This window comes from Oreochromis niloticus, linkage group LG14 (assembly GCF_001858045.2).
Source record: "Oreochromis niloticus isolate F11D_XX linkage group LG14, O_niloticus_UMD_NMBU, whole genome shotgun sequence".
Classification (NCBI taxonomy): Eukaryota; Metazoa; Chordata; class Actinopteri; order Cichliformes; family Cichlidae; genus Oreochromis; species Oreochromis niloticus.
The window spans coordinates 7,551,674-7,577,479 of record NC_031979.2 but is presented as its reverse complement, the minus strand read 5'-3'; the positions used below and the strand labels follow the sequence as shown (position 1 = coordinate 7,577,479).

The 25,806-nt window shown below is 39.9% G+C and overlaps 1 protein-coding gene across 1 annotated transcript in view; it reads left to right on the top strand.

Moving 5' to 3' along the window:
* The window catches only part of LOC100697909 (calsyntenin-2), a 309,840-nt gene that overhangs the window by 213,148 nt on the left and 70,886 nt on the right, over positions 1-25,806 (top strand). Inside the window, exons 6-8 of the mRNA XM_005461707.3 lie at positions 19,467-19,652; positions 21,462-21,719; positions 22,489-22,610. Of these exons, the coding sequence (XP_005461764.1) occupies positions 19,467-19,652; positions 21,462-21,719; positions 22,489-22,610 (566 nt within the window). The remainder of the gene's footprint in view (positions 1-19,466; positions 19,653-21,461; positions 21,720-22,488; positions 22,611-25,806) is intronic.

Below are 25,806 nucleotides of genomic sequence, written 5' to 3'. Positions count from 1 at the left end.
TCAGGCTTAATTCTTTCAGCTCTGAAAGTTGCCACTTGGTTTAAATATTAAAAAAAAACCCAGCAAGAGTCATCTGGTGTTTTACACATCAAACATCTCTGTCCAAAGTAACCTTTTCCAGATCTTAATGGAAGAAGATACACAGGCAAATTAACTGGACATGGATCATGGTTCAGAGTGCCATCTAGTTCGCTCAGCATGTAAACTTGCAATCAGTGCTCTGATCAGAGCCCACGAATCTGTCCTGTACCTGCATCTCTTCCTGGACCACATTATGTTTCATTTGTTGCAGGTTCTTGGAAGGATGCCAATGTCTGTCCCTCTCAATGCCAATATGCTCTGTAACTGTCTCACCGGTGCAACACTTCTTCATCGTTTTTTTAGTGCCTTCAGTCTGTTCTATAGCAGGAGACTACACCGCCTCTGTTTTTTCCCCTCGACCAGTGAAAAGCTATTTAAAACTTCTCAAAGTATAATAGTCCATCTCATATCTTGTCTATTAATCTCCCTTCTCCCTCTGCCCACATACAAAGACAAACATGTGAATACACACACACACACAAAGACACACAAGAAAAACTAATAATGGATTGAGCCGCTGTTGAGCCTCTTCTCTAAATTCGAAGGGATGGCTATCAGCTTTATTTGGTGTGATACAGTTTGTCTCTAACACAATAACAGGCACATTGACAGAAAGCTTTATGTGGTCAGTCTTAAAGCCAGGAGGCCCGAGACTAGAGACCGAGCACTTTGAGAAAACAAACAGTCTCAGAAAACAAAAAAACTCCTTGTTTCTCAGTGTTTGTGTCCTTGGATGGTGGTCAAACACAGAGACAGTCACCAACACAACTAAATTGACTTTACGGGGTACACTCTTCAAAGTTTCACAAAGGATTCTTGAAGTTATCTGTAACTGTAGTGTATGACATCATTGCTTGTTAATCTACATTTTGGTGTTACAAAAGAAACAGTATATATTGATCAGCACATTATGGTTAAGCATGAAAGGGATATTTGTACCATATAATGTGATTTAATTGAAAAATTTAAGCAGAATTTAAATGTGTGTGTGTGTGTGTGTGTGTGTGTGTGTGTGTGTGTGTGTGTGTGTTGCCTATTTTCCCCCTCCTTAGTTGTCTTACAGGCTCTTGGTAGGCAGTGCTACTGGGAACACCTGGCAAGTCTCCCTGGAGCATTTAAAGAGCCGTCTGTCTCAGTGTTTGCAGTCTTCCTCGCTTTACCCATGTCATTTATTTGTTTGGCCTCAGCCTGATTATTTTAGGTTCTACTACATCTCACCATATGCCTAACATGGAAACACTCATCTAACTGCTGACACACTGATAACACTGACTAACACTTATCCTAAAATTAATCATGCTTTTTGTGGTTTATAAATTCCTACGTCGTTCGTATTATTTGTCATGGATCATGGAACTATGACAAAACTTGCAGCTCAATACTGATAAACTTGTAGGGCAGTGTACTTGCAATGACAACGCTAACATGCTGATGTTTAGAAAGTGTATGCACCTATTCATCATTTGTGAGAGTTGGCTTGAGTACTGACATGGACTAGAGAGAAAGACCTTATGCCTCCCATACTGGCTGCTCTTCATTGGTTCCCTGTTAAATCCTGATTTGAACCTCACATACAAGGTCTTAAATTATGAGGCCCCATCTTATCTTAAAAGCCTCATAGTACTGGATCACCCCACTAGAGCAGTTTTGGGAGCTCTCAGACTGCTGGTTTACTTGTGGTTCCTAGAGTATTTAAAAGTAGGATGGGAGGCAGAGCCTTCAGCTTTAGGTCCCTTTTTTGTGGAACCAGCTCCCAGTTTGGATTCAGGAGACAGACACTATCTCTACTTCTAAGATACTTTCAAGTTTTCTTCCTGTTAAAAGGGAGTTTTTCCTTCCCACTCTCGCCAAGTGCTCATAGGGGGTGTACTGATTGTTGGATTTCTCTTTATTGTTGTGAAGTCTTTACCTTACAATTTAAATTGAGTTGAACAGAACTGCTGTCATTTGCTAATAAATAAATAGTGTAGCTGAGGCTAAAGTGAATGTTAGCTTTGCAAGGAATGAAATGTGTGCTATCATCACCAACAACAGGAAAAACAGCTTCCAAAACCAATTCTGTCGTCTATGCACTCCACAGCAGAGATTGTAGTCACAAGCACACAACTGCACAACCAGCGACAAGCACAGGCCTTGACTGGCAGATGTCGCACTGCTGAAAACAAAAATCTGCATATGCATATCCTTCCGTTGTCTTTTGAGTGTTTTGAGCCTTGAATATTTGTGTGCCCATGTTTGTGAATGTGCACGATGCTCACTGTGCCGTTTCATTTTTTCTTTCTTTCATAACCTCCTATAGCCCCAAACTCAAACTAACCCAGAGGCAATTAGTAGGTACTTCAGACTCCACGTCTGCTTTCTATACCGGAATAATTAGAGCAATATAGCATAGATGTTTATGTTTTAAAAGTTTACATGTCGCCATCATTTTCTTCCTAATTAGAGTCATGGATCGCACCATTATGACATGAGTGCACACTTATTTGGAGAGAGGTGGCATTTCTTATTCGACTTTCAACTGAACAGTAACTTTTTATCATATCACTCTAGTTTTTACACAACAAATTATTCAACTGTTTAACAAGCATGTAGGTTTTACAGAAATATAGTTGTGAATCTTTTGACTAAAAATATTCCTTACTGAGACTGTTTGATGTTTCCATTTCAGCGGAGATGTAAGTGAAGAAAAAGTCATTGACATACAATGTACTGATGGTCCTGGCCATAAAACTGTGGCATGAGGAGAGATAATTACGAATTTTATATCTCTTGAGCAAGCGGTGGTGAGATGTGACTAGTTATTAAAAATGCATGCACCATACATCAATACTACTCAGTTTTAAAGGTTTTTGTAATGAGGATTGGAGTAATGTTTGCAGTTTGTCTTCCTTAAAATGAATAGCATTGACCAATTCCATAAAAATTGAGGTAAACTTGTTGGATAGAATGACATTTATCTAATGGAGGAAAAAAACAAAGATCTGATGATGATTATGATAAGAGGCTTTGGTTTGGAAGATATCTTTAAAAAATGTCTGTAAAAAAAGGATTGCATCGGAAAAAGATGAAAACTCAGTCTTAATAAATGCCTGTATGTAGCAGCTTTCAAGAGGATTAAGAGACATTAAGTGTGCAGAGATTGATGTTGTGATTTTTTTTGCACACATTAGGCAACAATTGTTCCTCATTTTTGTCAGAATATATAAATGTCCCTGTGACATAAATACAAATGTATTAATGAATGAAAAATTTTCAAATATGCACTGAATTGGCAGTCATGTAAAAAAAAGTAGTTTGAATTGTGGTGTGTTATTGCTTAGTTTTCACATGACTGTGTATCCACCATAACTCAATAGCTTGTAGATCAGTCTTACCAGTGATAACTTGAAGTAATTGTTTTCAATATGACTTTATCAGTGTCTCATTTTGTTGTGAAGGGATTTCGACCCACTCTTCTTCACAACATTGCTTCAGTTTGTTGAGGGCCTGGCCATTCATTTATGTACACCTCTCTTACGGGTGCTCGACAGCAGTCAGTTGGGTTTAGGTCTAGACTTTTACTGGGCTATTACAACACCTTGATTCTTTTCTTTTCCAACCATTCAGTTGTAGATTTGGGATCATTGTCTTGTTTTATGACAATGTTTCAGTAACGCTTTACCTGTCAGACAGATGGCCTCACATTTGACTCTAGAATACTTTGATACACAAAAGAATTTATGGTGGACTCTATGACTGCAAGATGCCCGGATCGTGTGGCTGCTAAACAGCCCAAATCATAACCCCTCCACCACAATGCTTAACAGTTTATGAGGTGTTTGTGCTGATATGCTTTGTTTTTGCCAAATTCGGTGCTGTGCGGTACAGCCAAACATCTCCACTTTGGTCTCATCTGTCCAAGGGACATTGTTCAGGAAGTCCGTGCTGCCATGTTCTTTTGGGAGAGAGGAGATTTTATTCTGGCAACTCTTACAAACTAACATGTACTCTCATGAAATTTAACATATAACGTGCATATAACGTCTTGGGTTTTTTGCAATTTCCATGATTTTTGGACAGTCTTACTATGGGGTAAATGTGGCTGGGATGTCTGCTCCTTGGAAGACTTTGGATATGTATTGAGAAACACCTGAATGCTCCAGATCAGCAAGCTGGACATGATTAACGTTATGATGTAACCAAAACCATAAACTCTTCCTATCCTTTGTTAAATAGCTTTATTTCCTCTAAAACTGGTAAAAAACAAACAAACAAACAAATAAATAAATAGTTGCAGTTGCAAGGGTCCTCCTGGTAAAGGTTACTGTAAATGTGGTGAAAACTGTCTACTGAACCTGCTAACTCATGGCAGAGGCAGACTACTGGTTATATCTTCATATATCTTAATTTATCATTTTCTAAGGAGGTGTCAGAGCTCATTGTGACAGTGTGTACTGTGTTAGCAGTAAAGTTGGTGGAAAGTTGAGGACGAACTGAGAATAAGCGATTTTCTGAGAGCAACAGACACTTTCAGGCAAATTCTCTCTTTGAGGAAAGAAGCTGAATTTTCTGCCTAACTCTTCAGTATGCCGTGTGTGTGTGTGTGTGTGTGTGTGTGTGTGTGTGCGCGCGCGTGTGTGTGTGTCTGTCTGTCTGTCTTGGGAGCCAACAGTACTGATCTGCGATAAGAGAGGGAAGAGGATGAATTAAAGAGAGGAAAAAGAAAAATAAATTACTCTGCACTTCCTTTTCCCATTTCCTTTACCTCCTCCTCTCTTGCTTCCTCTCTAATCTCACACTGAGGCTGTCTGACTGCTGCTGTAGCACTTTTCATCCCCTCACTTGTATTAGCTAGTTTCCCCATATTAAATTCATTGTTTCCTCTTTTCTCCCTGTCGTTAATGTCTGTGTCTCACACTTTTCTTTTCTTTTGTGGGTATTGATTCTTTTCCCTTTTCCCTGTTCCCATATCATTCCTCTCATTTCGCCATCTGGCAGCTAAGTTCAATCCTCATGTTCATGTTTCTTTCATTCTTGCTCCCTTTCTTCTTTGATCCCCTGCTAGTCATAGCAATTCGTGCACATCACTGTTTTCAGGCTGTTGTCTCTTGCCACTTTTCATTTTTATTGCATTACATCATAACAAATTTGTGCGCATTGTCACAGGGATCATCTCACGCAAAGTCTTTTTATTCTTCTCTCTGGCTTTAGGTAGAAAGGGTGGATGAATAATGGTAAGGGTAAAAGCCATACCTTTGCTTTTTTTTGTATCTTAAGAGACGCCCGTGGTAGGATGAAAATAATGTTATGAATGCAACTTGTGTTTTTTAAACTACTGATCTGAGTACTGCCATGAGTCACTTCACCGTTGTGGAAGTTGTAAAAAGAATCCAAAAAACTGTAAACTTGTACTGAAAACATCACATCTTGTTCTAAAAAGAAAAAATATACTTTCATATACAAAAGTAGCCTAATTTCCCTGTTACTGGTAACATCTGTTGCACATATAAAACCTTGCAACAATCAGGAGAATATGTAGCTTCACACTGTTATTTCAAGCGTCCTCGATCCAGTTTCATAAACAAACAAGTACCTTCACATTTGCCTGTTGCAAGTCTTAAAAACAATACTATCCACTTGTGCTTTTTACTTTGGGAAAGTCTAACAAATGCAGGTAAAAAAGACTATTCCTAAACAAATCTATGGAAATATTTCAATATATGTGACAATATGACAATATATAAATTGCTGGAAACCATTCTGAAACCTGAGCTTTTACCTCACAGAGATCACTTGATATGATTAGTTTTGACTTGATCTACATTATAACATTAACAAAAGGGAAATGTTGTAAAATATTGACTGCCCTGAATTAAATTGTGTTTGGTTGCAATTGCAATTCATGATAATCTTTTTGTTCCTTTAATCATAAATTATTTAGTTGGACAAAGCCTTGACATAAATACATACCAGCACACTCACACACACTGACAGAAGAGTGTTTTTATTTCCTCAGTCTCGGTCTCTCTGCCACAGTTTCCTTTATAGTGCCACCTTACTGTCAAGATGACAATGACTGATCATGATTACAGAGACAAAGCTGGGAGAGGGAGAGAAGGGGAGAGAAAGGGGATAAAACAAAATGGAGTGACTGGATGTCTGAGGGAAAAAAACAGAAGAAGAGTTCAGGGGAAGGATAAGGGAGACATGATTCTGTGTCTAGGGAAAAGGTTTGGAACATTAAGTCCTTGGGTCTTGTCTAGCTGAGGCTCCAGTTATGTAGATGTATTTTGCTACACACTACAGCCATGTTACATTCTGACCCTCTCCCGCACCTACAAGCTTTAGATGTGACTTAAGAGCAATACAGTGGAAAACCTCACTGTAGGGAGAAACGACCCTGGGGCAGACATGCTGCAGGGATTACGGTGTATTCCAGGCTTGGATTCCTTCGGGATCCCCCATGAGGAGATAGAGGACATGGGATGCCTTGGGTAATCTGCTCAGTCTTCTGATATGATGAGCAGGACAAAAGGAAAGATGGTATAAAGAGAACAATTTGATTTGTAGAGTCCAAAAAAGAACTTTTTGGATGATTTTTACTGAATAGTTTTAGTGTCTCCACTTTAAACACACAGGATTAAATTGTCATTTTCACTCAATCCTCAGAGGGGGCAAAAGAATTAGAGTTACTCTAGACATGAAATTGGGGTCTTTTAGGAGGCTTCCCACAGAATTCTGCAGAATGAGAACTGGTGTAATTTCATTAAATTCCATTAAAAGCTTTATAAGATTATTATAATAGAAATATGTTTCTTACAGTGCAGACCTTTAATTTCACACTCATATTATGCTGTAGCACTAGACATTTAGTAATGACAAATTTAGCAGATTAATCATGTTCAAAAACAACAGATGACAGATGATAACTGGTCCCAGAGCAGGGAAAGCATATCTAGCATGCCATCCCATCAGTTTTCCCTGAAGACCAGAGGTTCATCCATAATGGGCATGCACAAAGAACCAGAAAAACCTGCTGGATTCAGAGCTGGCCCAACTCCAGCAATCTGTATACTATGCCGGCCACTTGGTTATGGCGTTCCATGTATGCCTTGCCTGCTAGCATCTTGCACCCTGCTGTTATGTGCTGGATTGTCTCAGGGGCATCTTTACACAATCTGCACCCGGGGTCTTGCCTGGTGTGGTAGCCCCCAGCCTCTATGGATCTTGTACTCAGAGCTTGTTCTTGTGCTGCCATGATTAGTGCCTCTGTGCTGTCTTTCAGTCCAGCTTTGTCCAGCCACTGGTAGGATTTCTGGATGTCAGCCACTTCCTCTATCTGCCGGTGATACATACCGCGCAGGGGCCTGTCCTTCCATGATGGTTCCTCCTCTTCCTCCTCTTTCTTGGGTTTCTGCTGCCTGAGGTATTCACTGAGCCATCTTCCTGGTGTACGCACGGATGTTCGTTGTCTCATCCTGGACCGTAGATTAGTCCCCGGCCTCCTTCCTTCTGCTTAGCATACAGTCTCAGCAATGTTTGCAATGTTGCCTTCTGATAGTGCAGTCCCCTCAGTTCGGACTACCTTCCTTCTCTTCGTTACCAACCGAGATCTACTAGATGATGTGAATATATATGTATATGTGTGTGTGTGTGTGTGTGTGTGTGTGTGTATGTATATATATATATACACACACATACATCATCACAATCACAGAGTTCTCATATATATATATATTTTTTTAAATCACATATTTTATATATATCTATAAACACAATCCAAAGGCCAATTCTGAGCCAAGAAAAATCTGTAAATAAATAAACATATATTTATTGCAAACTACACTGTGGGTCATTGAGCTAATAAACTTGTGTATAACATAAAGTTTTATGTTGAATCCTTTTTTATTCCCAGCTACATCACATTGGCAAGTTCATTATAGCAGCTGCAAAACAAATCACATAAACAAGGCTTCTGCTGCCACAGCCTAATTAGATTTATATGTTGGAATCACAGATTTCATTTGCACATTTTAACAGCAATTTTCCAGTTTGAATTTGTTGTGTGATGCAAGCGTCATGCCACTCAGTGACTGTGTCAGGTTTTGCTGCATTCCCATTGGTTGGTTAGTAAGTAAGTAATCATAATTTTCTTTCTTGATATTAGCTTTTGGTTGCAGCACCTTGGTAATGGTAAACCTGTCTTTCAGTGCAACCATCATTTTGAAGGCCTGACCAAACAAATCATCAATTTTTTTTCAAGATGATTTAATTTTCTTCTGGTACAGTCCAAAATCATATACTTGGCTTAACACTGATAATTTGGGGCGATGATTGAACATCCTATCATGGAACACTGAGAAAAGAAATATCATTCCAGTCACTGGTGTGTTTTTTGCATTTTGACCTTGTTTTTCCACTTTTTTCTTAGCTTCCAACATTTTGTGAGCTGCACATTTTTCAGCTGCAAGTCTTGCACTCTGGTGAAACAAGTAAGAGCTCTCTATGCACTTGAGAACAAAAAGTATCTTGTATGGCACACAAAGAGCATGCATGAAAGCATTAAAATGAATCCTTTGGGGGGAAAGAGAGACCTAAGGACAGCAAGGAAACAAGAAAAATCAGAAAGATGAAGTGGAGAGAGATGGAGGAGGACTGAGGTGGAGAGGAAAAGGAAAGGGAAGAAAAGAGAGGAAAAGAGGAGCAGAGTGCTCTTTTATATGGAAATTGGCTCTCTCACTGATGGCTGGGACGAGTAATGATGACCTCCTCCAATACTTGAACATGGTGTCAGCATTTTTACATGTGCGCACGAACACACACACACACACGCACACACACACACACACACACACACACACACACAGTATTCACATAACCATTCTCCTACACATCCGCACATCTCCATACACATTTAAAAGCATGCAAGAAGTTACTGACAACACACACACATGCACACATACAAAAACTCACTCTTCCACACCCTCAAGAGACAAGGAACAGTGTGAAAGTGTGATGATGCATCATTTTCTTAAGCACCTCTATCCATCTTCCCTTCCCCACCGTGTCTTTTTCCCTGCTTTTCACACCCTTTATTTCAGGCAGGATGATGGAAACTTACCTCAGTTGTGTATTTGTGTGTGTACAGCAATTTCAGTGCTTGAATATTCATATGTGGTTCTACCTGAGAGATCATCTATCAATATTATATCCATATCTGCTGACAAATCTCTTAATATTCAAGTCGGAAGGGAAGGAATAAGACAATGAAAATAGTCTGCGTTTACACCTGTGTTTGTAAGAATTCAGCCTTAACAGCAGCTCACTGTACTGGACCTAATTCAGAGTAATTTTAATTCTGGGAAGTGTTTACTTTTAAGGGAATTGTGTAGTATTTTGTATGTATTCAGCTTGTTTTCTTTGTTTTGAAACATACATACAAGAAGTTTGTAGTGCAGTAAAAATCAGATAAGAGTAGTATAACAGACTTTGATTACAGAATGTAGGAGTAGGTAGCGGATGATAGGTAATGATTTGTAAATAAATGGACATGAATAACTTTATTAAATAACATTATACTGCAGTATATTTATCACTAAATAGGCAGCTTATTGTCTTTCTCTCGTCAATTCTTTCTTTAAAGATATAACACATCTTGGGATCAACTTGAAAAAAAGGTCAATGTGACATGTAAAAGTGAGGTCAGAGGTCAAATGTGACATGATATTTGGATGCAAACTATAATGGCAGACAGACTTACCCCATACCCACCACTCAGAAAGAGTGACGCACACATCCAAACACTACCAAAAACCTAATCTTCTTGGTGGAGGCGACAACGACTGGTTCTTCTAATGTTGGCTTTCTTTCAGCTCAAATCTATCTGGCTATTCTCCTCTGACCTTTAGCTTCAACAAGAAATTTTTGCCCAGAAAACTCCTGCTCACTCTATATTTCATCTTTTTCAGATCATACCTATAAACTCTAGAGAAGGTTGCGGTGGTGCACGTTGTGGTGTGACCAGACATGTCGCCATCTACCATATTTTCCGTGTGCCTTATAATCCGGTGCGCCTTATCTACCGTATTTTCCGCACTATAAGGTGCACTTAAAATCCTTTCATTTTCTCAAAAATCGACAGTGCGCCTTATAATCCAGTGCGCCTTAGGCATGAATTCTGGTTGTGCTTACTGACCTCGAACTGATTTTATGTGGTACATGATGCTCAAAAATCTGTCAAAAAATGTTTTAGCACGACTTTGCTAAGCTACGAAGCTGCACTGCTATGTTAGCATAACATGGTAAATTTGTATAGCGCTTTACTTAGTCCCTAAGGACCCGAAAGTGCTTTACACTACATTCACCCATTCACACACAGGTGATGGCAAGCTACATTGTAGCCACAGCTGCCCTGGGGCGCACTGACAGAGGTGAGGCTGCCGAACACTGGCGCCACCGGGCCCACCAGGAGGCAAACATGGGGTTAGTAACTTGCCCAAGGATATTTGGCATGCAGCCTGGAGCAGCCTGGGATCGAACCACCGACCTTCTGGTTAGTGGCTGACCTGCTCTGCTACCTGAGCTACAGCCACATAACATAAACACAGGGAAGGTGGAGGATGAACGCTAACTTTATTCCACTCGATAAAAGTTAACGTGAGGGTTCGCGATTGTCAGGGACAAATGGCAGGATGCTGTAAACAGACCAAACTTCAGTCAGGAAAACAACTGAGATAACAATTCGAGGTTAGTCATTTATAAACTGTAACAACATGGGAATAGTACAGCTGTGAGAGAATTATGGAGAAGTACGGAAGTAGAGGAAGCAAGAAGAATGAGTTGAGTAAAGTTTGACTTATCTGACTGTTTTGTTTCGGTTAATGCGTCTTATAATCTGGTGTGCCTTATCTATGAAAACAGACGCGTTCATCGACAGTGCGCCTTATGGTACGAAAAATACAAAACTTGACAAATTTGCTCAGCATGATTAGCACTGAGAAGCCTAACCTAGCACATTTGCTGCATAAACCTAACAACAGTAGACTGTGCATCACTCCTCAGTGACAGCAGCACCACTTTTAAGATTTGATGCCAGTAAATATTTAGATCGTGATCATACAGAAACATATCCCTTGTTTCATGCGCAAGATGCAAAAACAAGATTGTTGACTTGAGCACGCACACATAAAAAGCTCCTTTTTCATGATCCAAACCTCAGTGAGTTTGTACTTTAGCACTGATGAACCAGCTTCACATGGTTGTTTTCACGTCTGCCCCGCTTCCTCTGCCTCTCGTCTTCCTTTCAAATTCACAAAGAGAGGAACTCTTGGGCCCTCTGTGTGAGTTCTGTTCAGCGTACTGCAGGCGAGCACACAGCTCAATAGAGACCAGATAGCTTCCTATTAAACCCACACTGCTTTTAAGACAGCTGAGCACAGTGCAGGGCTGTGTGTTATTGTGCCTGTGCATGCACGTCACATTGCGCGAGAGCTTTTCGTGTGATTTTTTAGATTTATGTCTTTACACTATGTGCGCTCCTGCTCTTTGGTTTATTTATTTATTTATTTATGTATGGGTTTTTTTTGGTTTTGTTTTGTTTTTTGAGCTCCTACTGCACCTGTCAGTGGTAGCAGCAGTAGCATCATACAGATACAGCTAAATAGTTTAGTTTTAGTTTTGGTCTGTGAAATTAAAAATACATTAAAAATGTCTTTTTCTCCCCTTGGCTTTTAAATCTTTTAAGTGTTTTTAGTCTGTGGGTGTCTTATTTTTTGCTACTTGTTTACACACGAAATATCCACGTGACTCTGCTCTGCAGTAATAAAACAAGTTGACTCAGTAAATCCAGTTGTGAGATCCCACCTCTGGCAATTTGTTCAAACCCTTTCTGACTTTCCTCTTCACCTAGCTTTATTGCATCTGTTTTCCCCGCCGCAGAGCTGCAAATCATCGAGAAGCTGGATTCACTCACTTACTGTTTATCCAGTGGAATATTTAGATGCTACCTACTCGAATCCTGCAGTTTCCTATAGCAACTAAAAAAAATAGCATAACAGTATTGAAGACTGACAGCACTTCATAATGTCCGTGGAATAAGCAGGACAATACTTTGTCACAGCTATTCTGTTGGAACCTCCTGTATTTCATCGTACAGAGATATAACACTGACAGATGTTTCTCTGATTAATGGTCTTGCAGCCAGTCAGGCTTCCAAATAAACTCTTAAATAACATACAGCCATTACTCTACAGCAGTGATTCTCAAAGTGTGGTGCTCAGTCCCCTGGTGGGCTGTAAAGACACTTCAGATGGGCCATGAAGTCATTTACAAGAAGTAAATATGTTTATTTTGTTATGTAGGACTTAAAATAAAGCACTGATATTTAGAAATGACAGTTATCCTCATTTTCTGGTGTATTTTCCATCCATCCATTGATTTGCTTTCACTTACCTGGTTCAGGGTCAGTGTGGCTGGACCCATCACAGCTGTCATAGGGAGAGAGGCAGGGTGCACCGTGGACAGGTTGCTAGTCTATCACAGGGGTAACACATAGAGACAGATAACCATTCATGCTTACACCTACCTGTACAGCCAATTTAAATCACCAATTAATAACCTGACACATGCGTGTAACTGTGGGAGGAAGCCGGAGTACCTGCAGAGAACCTTAGAAGACATAGGGGTAAAATGTTCACACAGAAAGGCACCAGTCGCTGTGAGGTGATGGAGCTAACCACTGCACCACCGTGCAACACATTATTAAGCCTGAAAACTTTCTTATATCTCTTGTCAATAGTAGGAAAGAGCTGAAACTGAGCTGGTGCCAGATGTAATGATGTTCAGGAGAATCAACCTCAAAAACAGTCATGAGATCAAAATGTTTCAGTGAAAACATAAAGAAGGAACTACTTCATCTTCTGCTCATCTGATAAACAGAGTTTTGATCAAAGGTTTGGGTGCACCGCAGAAGACTTTCTGTTTTCCTAATTGGCCACAGCAGTCTTAGGTTTAGGAATGTCAGGGCAACAGTGTATGATTGCTCAGCTGCATGACGGTCATTAAAAAAAGGCTGCATTAAGATCATCAGTAGTTCATTTGTCAGTTTTTCTCTCCCCCACATTATGATTCAGTTTTCACGTATTAATGAAATATTCTATACATTACATCTACAGTTCAAGTTATTAAAAGCAACTTTATTAAACATTTTATTAAAGTTGCTTTTAATATTTCAATTTTTTTAATGTAGTTGTAGTCTAAGTTGGTTTGTGAAGCAAAGTTTGTCAAACGAGTGTGAGTGTACTCATGCCTGCCATTGTGTCCAAGCCGCTGACACGTCACATTTAAACACAACATGAAGAAACTGGTCAGGTTATGGCAGTGGTAAAAAGAAGCCTGTCATTCTACATCTCCTCATTCTCATGTTATTGCTCTCACAAGATTTTTAGAAAACTTGACCTGTGACCTCGACCTTGAGGTTGAGTTTTTTATTAGTATCAGTGGAATCAATTTGAAACATCTACATTGCTTCGTTCTCAAGTTATTCCATTCACAATCTTGAGAGTCCACACCACCCTTCACCTGCAGGGCAGAGTGACAACAATACCCCATCAGCCTTTTGCACTAAGGTGTAAAAATTAAAATAAAACTGCACAAAAGAAAAAAACACAAAGATCCAAAGCGTATGTGAACCACAGTCTTTTGGCTCTTACTGTGGCAGATGCATGAAGGACTGCTGCCAAAGTACAACTTTTGTGTAACAAAGACAGCATCTGACAAATTAGCATTACATGACACCCGAGGATGTGCTTTGCAGCAACACATTGAGTGGCAACAATAGAATCAAAAGATACATAAAAAAACAACATTCTCAAGATCATTGCGGCCAAAGGAGTACTCAGCTGTTAGTATTCAGATGCTGAGGACAAATTAAAGTCCTTCAAACTATTACTTGAAAGGTTCTTGAGATTATTACAATATGCTTCAAGTATAAATATATCATTTCAACTCATGCAGCAGAAGTGCCCCTTTTATTATTACTGAGTAAGTAATAATACTACATCATATCCTTACGTCTCTGGGGACATAGCAAGGAAAATGCCTCACAGATCCAGAGATGTAAAACATGGTGGTCAATATATTTTCTCTGCGATGTGCGTAAAGTAGCATCTAACTGTTCAGTTTCAAGTAGCTAAAAATTCAACCTAAGTAAATGGACTTGTGCTCATGTCCCCGCTGCAAGAAATGGCCTTTTACAGCTTTGGTAGGTAAGGCTTTTAGTAGAAACAGATTGAATGAAATTGCCCATAGGGTTTGAAAGCAACATAAATTCTGTGCTTTTATGACATGAACTGGGGGGAAAAGGCTGAACTGACATATACCAGAGCACTTTGGTTTACATCACTATCTTAAAAATAGTATTTTAGTGACAAAACAGAACGCATCACAGGTCTAGCACTGTAATTTAGTTCTATTGCAAAGCTAGAAATAACATAAGGCTTCTGCAAGACTGCTTGGAGTTATTAGAAATTTTAAAATGAGCACATCAGTGCTTAAAATATATGACAGGGATAAGGTTGGTGATAAATGTTACTGTACTCTTCTATATATGTATACATTTATCTTTCAGAAATCAGAAACTTCATTGAAGACAGGTGCCATTGTGTACAATTTCAAAAGGAACATATTCCGGACACTGATGTATTTCTTTGTTTTGTTCCTGTAAATACACTTCAGTACAGCCCACTGGGTTTTTGGCAAAGGACATTTTCCATTTCATCGCTGCAGTGTTTCCTGTTATTAAAGATAAATGCCACTGCCAAATATTTATCAGCGATATGAGGTTGTTTGTTTGGGTCTTATCTAAACCTAAGAAATAAAAAGGAAACTGTTTTTCTTTTGTGTTGAGAGTATATGGCTTTTCATTTTCTTTGCTTTTCTCTTAACAGTTCATATTTCAACTTCACTGCTTCCACACAGTTTCAACACTTTCTGCCTCATGTGTAACCACAGAGGCAGGAGGTGTCTCAGAAGGAAATGTGTCTTTTGGTGTGAAAGAACATCTGCTACTGTACTCGGCACTGTGATTGGTTTCCATCACACGCTACTCCCACGCTTGCTGTAACTCATTTCATTCCTACCAGTGAGCCACTTCCTCACTATAACTGAGGGCAGTGCACTTTTCACCAGTTGGTCAAACAGTATTATAAATACCATAGTTTATGACTAGGACTAAAGTGTATAAATAGACCTTGCCTTCTTATTAATCTGTCTCAATGTCATTATGTATGAATAACTTAACTCATTTTAACTCAGAGTCATTTGAAACTGGGTTTTTTCACTTTTTGAGCAAATCACTACACTAAAGCAATAGTGGTGGAGCCATAGTGGTCAACACGAGTTTTACAAGAACCAATAAAATATTATGAATCGATAGTGAACATTGTGTGGTTGTCCTGAGCTCAGAGACAGTTTTTCATGATCATTTGTAGAATATATGCTTCCAGTTACATGAAATATTGTGAGGTAATGACATATCATCATATCACTAAGAAAAGAATCAGCTGGTTGGTAAAAACAAACAAACAAACAATGGTGTCAATCTTCAGTATGATGAACCTGCTGGCAACATCATAAAAAGCTCACCAGCTCATTTACAGGAATAGTTGTACACCTTTCCTCTTTGTATCCATGAAGTTTATCAGGTTTAGTGAATGCATACTGGTCACTGCAACCTCCAGACAACTAGACTGCAGGTGTTCCTTTGGTGAGATTTAACTAAGGACTGAGGAGACTGAAACCACTTTAATCTTTCCTGAGTCTGCACCTTTTTTTAGCCCTCATGTTTGTCTAGTGCTCTCTAACCCATAACCGTTAATCACCTACTTCCAATCTGAACCAGGTCCTTCCCATATATGCAAACTGTGTCCTCAACCCATTACTCCTCATTTATCCTTTCCTCAGACGTTTCCATGCATTCTTAACCAAGCTCTGCCCTATTATCCGTGCTCCTGCTCAAAATGTAGAGCTAGGCAGGCCGTGTTAAAGCCCCGTTATCACCGTTCATTTGTTCATGGAGTCTCTTTTTACTGAACAGCCTTTTACACCTTCTCGCAAACTTAAATCTTAGGTCTACATTCTTAGTCATCCAGGTCATGGTCTCAAGCATTTGAAATAAAGGCAACTCTACTTCTTTTTGACTCATGAAGATTTTTCATCTCCCATCCAAGATGTTTCAGATGATGGAGTCCCAGGCATTTAACCCCTTGGAAGGGGTCTTAAGAGCCACTGGCCCATCCTGTAATCAAGTCATTAAGAATCACACAAGCTAGGGAGTGATTCAGGGCCATCAAAGGGGCCAAGGTGTGAATGCTTTGTGAGATGTTGCTCCACCCTGCCGTCATGTGAGATATTAAGGTCACATGGGTCAAGGTGTGAGTGGGGGATTGAAATGCCTGAGAAGTTATATGTTATATGTGACTGATAGCTGGTATCATAGGCCACCGCCTCTGTTCAGTGATGGTTATCTATGTCCACTGTGAACAACCGTCATTAATGACCCATGCTGCGATTCACACCTTGGCTCATGTGACCCTTAACGACTCACATGACTACAGGGTGGTTCTACAGCTGTGAGGAGACAAGGAGGTTAAATACCTGGGACTCTTCCTTAGTTTTTAGAACTGAAGAAACCTCTTGGTTTCTTCACAAGCCTAGTTCAGTTGCCTTCATTGCAAATGCTCAAGAACATCCTAAATCTACTACAGTTATAGTCAGCCAAAGTAAATCTTCAACTAATAGTTGTAAAAGTAAGTAAAAAGAAAAACTTAAGGTTGTTTCAGAAGAAATAATTACAATTCTGACCAAATCTGACCATCTTACACCTCCATCCATAGTCATGTTTTCTAAAAGTGGAATTATATTAGTCTGTGATCCCAACACACGAACTAGTGACGAAATGCACATAAATAAATAAGGTCATGTGCTGAGCTCAACTCCACAGGTCTAATTATGATATCGCTTTAATGTTTTGATTAGTGAGAAAGCTTCACATTCAACTCGGTCACTGTTCATACAAGTATGTGTTGGAAGCTGCAACTGGATGCACCTCCTGTTATACAACCACTATATATAAATATATTGAAATATGCCAACACTGGTATGTTCACACACAAACCTTTGAGTATAAAACACAGACATGTACACATCCTGAACAGAACATACAAATCTAACCTACTGTTTTTAGATAACGTTCATTAGTTGTTGAGCTGCACAGCAAAGTCACTCGACTATTTGGCCATTTGTTTTAACAAAATGACCCCAGTGTGGCTTTTTTACCAAGAGTAAGTTATACATTGGCTACCAAACACTGGAAGACTTTAAAACTTTAAAATTTTAAAGACTGGGACCCTCACACATCTAAAAATGTCTTAAGACTTTTAGTTTGAGATTATATACTATAAGATTTTCCAAAGACTGGGATCTTGGAGGGTTGCAGTTCAGAAAACCATAAACAGATCAACTTTGAGACTATTTCCATCATCCCACTGGTGGAAATTTATAAAAAAGAAAAATTAGAACAGAATTAGGGCCACTGTGCTGGTACTAAGATTTAAAACACACACACAACACAACGTATGCTAATCTAAGTTTACTGTATCACTAGCTGATGTTCTCATCTCACTGTTGGCAAACGTGCATTTTTTTGTTTTGTTTAAATATTAGAAAATGGAAAGATGTTTTTTCAGACAAAATAGAGCTTTATTAGTGGACGTCCTTGGTAAAGGTTGATAGTGAAAAGTGAGAAAAGCAAAAGAAGAATAACAGACAAATCTCTGCTGTGAAAAAAAAAATCCCTCTCTGCATCAGCAAGGTTAGCTACTCTATCTGCTCACACAAAATTAAAGAACTATTTTTCTTCTATTGTTGTTTTGAAGATTGAATGTCTGTCGGCAGTTATTGCTGCTACCTCTGAGAAAAGAGTGGCATATCAGCAGCTTACCCATCAGCTGGTTCAAATCAATAGCTGAATCAAAAGCATCAACCCCAAAGTGGACCAGAAGTAGCAACTCCATACAGGGGTAATCAACAAGTAGGATTAGACAGGCATGTATGCAGTTAGTGTGTGCACAATGAAATGTGTGTGTGTGTGTGTGTGTGTGTGTGTGTGTGTGTGTGTGTGTGTGTGTGGGAGAGAGTGAGAGAGAGAAGGAAAAAAGGCTAAATTAGCAAAGTCTTTTGTGCTTGTGGCCTTTTTTTTTCTTTCTTTTATGCTCCTGCATGTGCTTTTGTTCTTGTTTAGCATGCACTGTTGTTGGTACCTATTTTCATTTCAGCTACAGCCTATCCCATAGAAACAGTGGTGCTGTAGCCCACAGCAATTGCAGTCTAGAGGAAGTAAATCAACTGCAAAACAGATGCAGCATGTGTATGTGTTTCAGCATGAGCTGGTGAGTGTGAGAGGAAGTGAACATGGCAGATTTAACAGGCTTGTGAGCAACAAAAAGATGCTCCCTTCTTCTTCAGTCAGCTTGGCTTCATGCTTATGCCTCCAGCTCCTGGCTAGTAATCGTGGACAGAGAGTTAGATAGACAGTGGATAGATTGGAGCTTATGTATGCTTGTGCAAAAAGCATGGACTGCGTAGGATGGTTTAGAGCTGGTATCAATAATTCTGAGGTCATATAATTTGTTTTTAAAGAGCCAGTTTTGTAAGCGATGATGCGGTGATGCTGGTGTATGACAGAGGAAGCGAGGTAAAAGAAGTAACAGGGATGAGGAAATGTTGGAAATATGTGCTGACAGCATTTATAGATATGCCAAATCCTCTGTTTGAAAGTGAGATAATGAGTGAGAACGGCTCACTGTAAACACAACTCATGGAAAACATTAAACAGGCTACAGAATTCCACAGTTCATTCTGTTGTTAAATGGAAGAGACACTGCAGATGAACACAACATCACACCGCAAAGCCTGGAAAAAAAATTGATTGAAAAAGGAAAAAAAAAAATTACTGCCACACAAAATAATAGCCTTCCCAAATAGAAAAACACAATTCACAGCTGACATGGCAGACAGTGACAGCATAATGACTATTGCCGCTAATGCAGGTACTGCACTGCACTCCAACAACAATGCAGCAATTTCATTAGTCGGGTACATTCTGCCAGAAGGATATTGAGTTGTGATGCCAGAAATACCAGTGACAGAGAAAAATTGGAATTGGTGTTGTTTTGATGGAAGTCTAAATGGACAAAATGAGGCGCTAAACGTGCAATAACAAAAGCAACGACAGGCTTGTGAAAATCTGATATTATTACAGATAATAATCTGCATCCACTCACAGGATGAACTCTACAGTATAATATATCCTCTCTAAGACTGTCACTCCATCTTTTCTTTCCCCCCAGGCTGGAATAAGCGAGTGGACTATGAGCCGGGAACAGGCAGTAAGCAGCTGTTTCCCAAGATGCACCTCGAGACCTGTGGCGGACCTCTATCCTCGGTGAGGACCACGGTGGAGCTGCAGACCAGCCACATTGGAAAGGGCTGCGACCGGGAGACCTACTCTGAGAAATCCCTACAGAAACTCTGTGGTGGGTTATTCTATGGTTACTGTGTTTTCACAATCACTAACTATTCTTGCGTGGTCGAAATGAGCTATAATTAAGACAAAAACTTGACCTGTGACTATTAAATCGATGGTTGATATGCAGATTTACACAGTATATGGCTCATCAAAGACGGCTGTCTGAGGCAACTAAAAGTTGGGGCAGTAAATTAGAAGTTAGATCCTGCTAAAAGCATTAGCGGAGTCCATGCGTTGAGCGCCAGGGTCAGACGGAGCCCGAGGTGGGTTTCTGTGCCCTTTTTAAATCAACATCTGAAAGCTCCCAGTCCGTGTTGCTTTCTTATCTCCACTTATGTCCCCGGTAAACCCCTGTGCTAAATGAAGGCACCAGAATGGCAAGTTAAGGCTGTGTCACTAATGATGTGACAGAGCGAGGGCATTAGCCGCCCTAGATGCAGCCGCGCTTTCTCCTCTGTGACTGATGAGCAGCCGAGCCGCCGTGTCAGTGCCCAGAGCACCAGCAGAGCAGTCGAGAGCCCCCACCCCCAGCTCCCCTCCACCGAGCTCCTCTCTCCTTCCCCACCCACACCGCACTGCCAGCAGGAGGGCTGGAGTCATCATCTTTGACTAACGGCCTTCACAAGCCACATTCCAGCTAATCTGAATGCATAACATCCACTCCCTGCCTCCCCTGGCTCCCAGTCCACGCATGGTTTACCACTAAAGAGGCCTTTTCAGGCACCTCATAATCGTTATCTGATAGCAAATAGAATAAATTGTAATAGCTTTTTTAAAGCACAATCAATTTGAGATAATGTACAAAGACATCGGGCAAAGGAAAGGCTGCAGCTGGGTGCTGGAGGAGTCGATGGGTATTTATTTACTGAGGGAATCTAATTACTGGAATCAGAACGTCGACGGCGCCACGAGCACGCAGTGGAGAAAAACAGGGTTTTACAAATGAGTGAAAAACATCAATTAACGTGCTAATGTGTTATTAGCAGAAATGAACAGATGCATGTTGGAGTTTCTTTGCCAGGACAAGGGACGCAGTGAGTTGTGACACTTCCTGTTTTGTTTTTTTTTTGGTTGGTTTTTGTCCTATAACAGCATAGTTCCCAGGTCGCATTGATCCATTTCCATCAGTAAGCCATTAGAAACGATTCAAAAATGTATTTTAAAGGCATGAAATACATTTTTTACTGTCACACAGGAAAAGCAGAAGATAGATGGGTGAGGGCATGTCGTATGCATGGAGGAGCGAGGTGAGCATGTGTCAGGGGCTGCGTTTGTCAAGGTGCCGGCTCGAAAACAAAGACTGGACGGGGCTCAACATATTAGGGTTATTGTGTCAAAGGAATGATGGAGCTGCTTTTAAAGGGAGGAAGAGAAACCAAATGAGCCAGCTCAGTGCAGGACGGTAACGATGGGTCTGTTTTGTCAGGATGTGTAGGGATCGTGTCAGCTGTAATCCGTCTGTGCGACTGGCTGATTCTCACCAAGCCCTTGCTATGTCTTTTTCTCTTTGTGTTGCCATAGCGCTTGGTTAGTATTTCCTCTGTTTCCATAGAGGTGCATTATAGCAGTGAGCTATGTTCTGAATTTATGAATAGTGGCTCACATTTCTTTTGAAAGTTAGCTTCATTTGCCATGAATCAATACCCACATCCCGTATCTATCTCAGCCCATTGATTCGTTATTAAACTCTGCTATCTGCATTACTCTTAAGTAATCATAGCCTAGAATAAGGCAATGCACACTGCATATCTGCCGTGATTGTTGTTGACAGATCTACTGTCTCGCCTCTTGTTTGTTCCCACGGCAATAACCCCAGGTGCCTCGTCGGGTAGCACTGACCTTCTCCCTGCTCCTGGCACGGCCACCAATTGGACAGCGTCCCTAGTGTCTGACAGCGGGAGGGACAGTGACTTGATCTTCAGGTTTGACGGTCGTCAGGCAGCCAAAATCCCAGACTGGGTGGTACCCCAGAATTTGACAGACCAGTTTACCATTGCAACATGGATGAAGCATGGGCCTAGTCCAGGGCTCAGAGCTGAAAAGGAGACCCTACTTTGTAACTCTGACAAGACTGGTGAGTCATTTGTTAACACATTTCATGGAAAAAATGTATTTTCTAATACCTACAAATATATTTCTTGACATTTCAGTCGGTTATAAGAGAGTGTAGAGTGTAAGTTGTAGTAAGGGGGGATTAGCAGAAATCGTAAAATTGTAAATCAGAATTAAATTCAAACACCACAAATGAAATGCACCTTGATTATTTGGTGGATTATGTGTTGTGTGGTCAGTTGACAGGAGAATTGTGGTCTGTGAGCAAAGGTATAAGACACTGACTGCAATACCACAAGTGACAGTGGTTCAATAAAAACTCAGTGTCTGATAATATCTGTTTTTGTTCCTTGTAAAGACCATAAATCACTACTTAAATCATCCTAATAATCAGTGGTGCACATAAGTGGTCCGCAAGTGCGCATTCGCTGTCAAAATAAAAGACGCGCACCAGATAAGAAGTTGCACACAGATGTAAACAACAACTGTTTGTGAATTTAAATTTAAATAATTTAAATAAATTCCTAATTACAATGTGATACTTTTTAATAGCGGCACATTGATCAGAATTTGCATCTCCGTGGACAGCATGCCCTCCCTGCAGGGATTATTTTGTTGTTGTTTTTTTAAATTCCAGTGAAAGACTGTCTGCCTGCAAACTCACCTCCTTCATAAAAGTGCTGCTGTCCCAGTTTTGCGAGAGCCACATGTCAGGCTTGCTTTACCTGTCAGCTGTGAGTAGGTGAGGTGATTTGGTCCCTGGTGTCTACTCCTCTTTTTACCTCCCACAGAGATGAACCGTCATCACTACTCGCTGTATGTCCATAATTGCCGCCTGGTGTTTCTGCTGAGGAGAGACTTCACCCAGGTAGACACCTTCCGGCCGGCCGAGTTCCACTGGAAACTAGAGCAGGTGAGGCGCTAACGTTGGAATACGTGTGATAGACCAGGAAACTTGTACTCTGAGCTTATCCTCAGCTCACCTTTTTGATGAGGTATGGACCTCTCGCACAGAGAGGTATAAAGCCTCTAGCCTGGATTATACCTCTATTAATCATCCACTGGGATATGTTTTTCTTAGTTTAATCCATGGTGGTCTGTGTCTTCTGTTAAAAATAGAAGGCTCCTGGTAAGATACTGGGATTCACTGGCAGCGGCAAAAAGGTTTAAAAGGGAGTAAGAGCTGTTGGTGATTTACTAACACACATCATATTCATCCAGTGATTTGCAAACAACCATGGTTTTGTGGGTGTAAACTGTAACCAATTAGTGCTTGGCTATACTAGAAATCTCTCCATAAAAAAACAAACAAAAAAACCACCTAACCTTTAATTAACCCCATTTAATTTAGAGAATCCACATACTACTTAATATCCATGTAATATCTTAATAAATTTAGGGACTGAGTAAATGTTTGGCATCTGCCCTTTCATATGAAGATTCCTCTGAGGAATGGAACATTTCCACATAAAACACTGTGTTACCTGACAATTAATCACAATTCCACAATTAGTTAATAATAAAAACAATAGATACGATGGCTAGAGAAACATGAGCTTCCTCCAGGCTTGTGCATGTGTCTCTGTGTATGTGTGTGTGTGTGTTGCGTGAAGACAGAGGCAGCTGTCTGTTGATCATGGTTGCTGTCTCGGAGTCAGACAGGTCATCTCGACTCACAAAACCCCACGCTCACCCAGTGAGGACATTTGATTCAGTAGGCACACAGCTGAGGCTGGACATCCAGATGCAATACCCTGGGCTAATTTAATCAGACAGATCACTGGTCCTTGATTGGAGAGAGAGCATGAAACGGGTCATCCATCAGTCTCCTGACAGAGCATGGTATGCGTGAGGCCCCATCTGGAGGAATTTAGACAGAGTTTCTATTGAGTATCTGTCATGGCTATTGGTCTGTTTTTCTCACTCTACATTTTCTCCGTTTGTTTTTAATTTGTTCTGTTCATTTTTTTCCTTTTTTTTTTTCAAAGACATCTGACCAATCTGGATATTTCACAGGCCTCACTGCTACAGTAGTATGGCTTCTGCTAAAGACATTAACAGTGATGTTCACTGTACTTTCTCAGGCGTTGTTCAGATCAGCAAAAGTTACAAGAAAAACTAAGCATGGCTGGAATTTTTTGCCCTCATTCCCTCTTTCTTTTCAACCAATCAAGCAATTATAGTGTATGTAGACTATTTGTTTATATGTTGAAATAGTTTGAGAGTATCAAAAGTGTTATACTACTGTGATGTCACTAATTAGATTTCTGAGCAGTACCTGAAAACTAATGGGAATACTGTTAATGTTGTTAACATGGCCAACATTATAAACATTGGTAGGTTAGTATTCTGTTTGATAGAGGTTGTGTTAGGATTGACATTGAGCTTCAAGGAACACTATTAATCAGCATAACTTCATTATAAGTAAAAGTAATTTGTAGCCACTGTGACGTCAACCTTTGGTTTGTAGACTAACATTTCAAAGACTTTAGATTTGATTTGGATGTCAACTTCTTTCAGAGAGAGAAACAATGTTGCAAGAGCTAATCTCTCTGAAACCTCCAGGACGCTCTGTTCATATGTACTTGTCCATCAAAAGGAAACAACCCCCAAAACATGCAGTTATTTATCATTTATTTTGTTCTCAATTTGACAGTAATTGATCAAATGAATGTGATTCTCTATCAAAGGAGACTTGAAACTAGCAATCAAGACCGGAAAGTTCTTAGAAAAGTAATTACAGAGTATTCAATCTAGTGAACAGTAGGGCCTTCGTTTGGAGCTGGCAGAGCTAACTTAGTGGCCTCCTCCTTCTTCTTCTTCTCCTTCTTCTTCTTCTTCTTCTTCATGAAGAAGTACAATGAATGCTTCTTATTAAGACTGGTCTTCTGGTCCGCTCTTCTTAAGAAGAATTCAGGTTTGGTACATTTCCATTCTGGTTTCACTTTCCAGACCTAGAGGCCAGGGTTGTGTAAGTTGATACATAACAAGAGCGTATTCACAGTTCACAAAGAATTAAATGAAGCAGATAATATTCATAGTTCACAATTTAATTAAGGTTAAGCAAGCCTTATGACAGCTGGGATATGTTCCAGGCCCCGTGCAGCCCTGAACTGGATAAGCAGAAAAGGATGGATGGTTTAGATGGATCTCTAAACTATTCTACTTTCATTATAATTACTTTCTATCAACAAATCCGTCTTCACATCATTACATAATGTTACTTCTTGCTACCTACTAAAATAAAAATATTATTTTTCCTTTTCTATATTCCTTTTAAAAGTACAAGACAAAGCAATGTGAATATATGTTTTAACACCTAGTCTTAGTCAAATTGGTTGTTCGTGTAGCTGATGTTGTTACTCTTTTTTTCTTTTTTTAGATAAATATAAAAATATTCAAACTAAGAAAAATTAGCTCAAAGAGGTACAGTGGTCACAAATTTGACAGAAGTGTCGTGTTCATCTCAATATTCATTTAAAAATTGTGCTCTACAAATGACCAAAAGTTCAAAGTAAGAACAAAATTTAAATATTAGATGTTAGTGTCACGTCAGTGGTATCTGTCTATTTAGACACATAGATTTCATTTGAACTGTCTGACTCTGATATTAAGTGACAATGGAGATAAATAGAATTTAGTTGCTTAGTTGAATGCTGTAAACTCACTTTTACAAAATTCAAGTGCAACTTCTGTTCCATTAACCGGATCTTGCTGCTTTGGGCAATCCACACTGACACAGTTCACATTTTCATTCTAGCTACTTAGTGTCTGTTTCAACAGTCTGCCATATGGTCTGTGAGCTTCAGCCTGGCTAAGTCCCTCTTCACAAATCCCAATTGTATTCATTATATAGTATGTATCATACATAATAATAGCATTGCTGTGAACTAAGACACTAAGGTTTAGGCTGTTTATTGTTTACCAAGAAAACAGTCCTAGTTCAGCATTCTGTCATTTGCTAAATGGCACTAGTCAGAGTATAGCTGAGGCTAATAGCCTCACAGAGCCATTAAGGTAACGCAACCTGCATGCAGAGCGTATCCAGTTTAGAGGCCAGGAGAGAGGCAATTTTCCCTTTGATGTTCTTGCTTGTTTGTGATAATTCT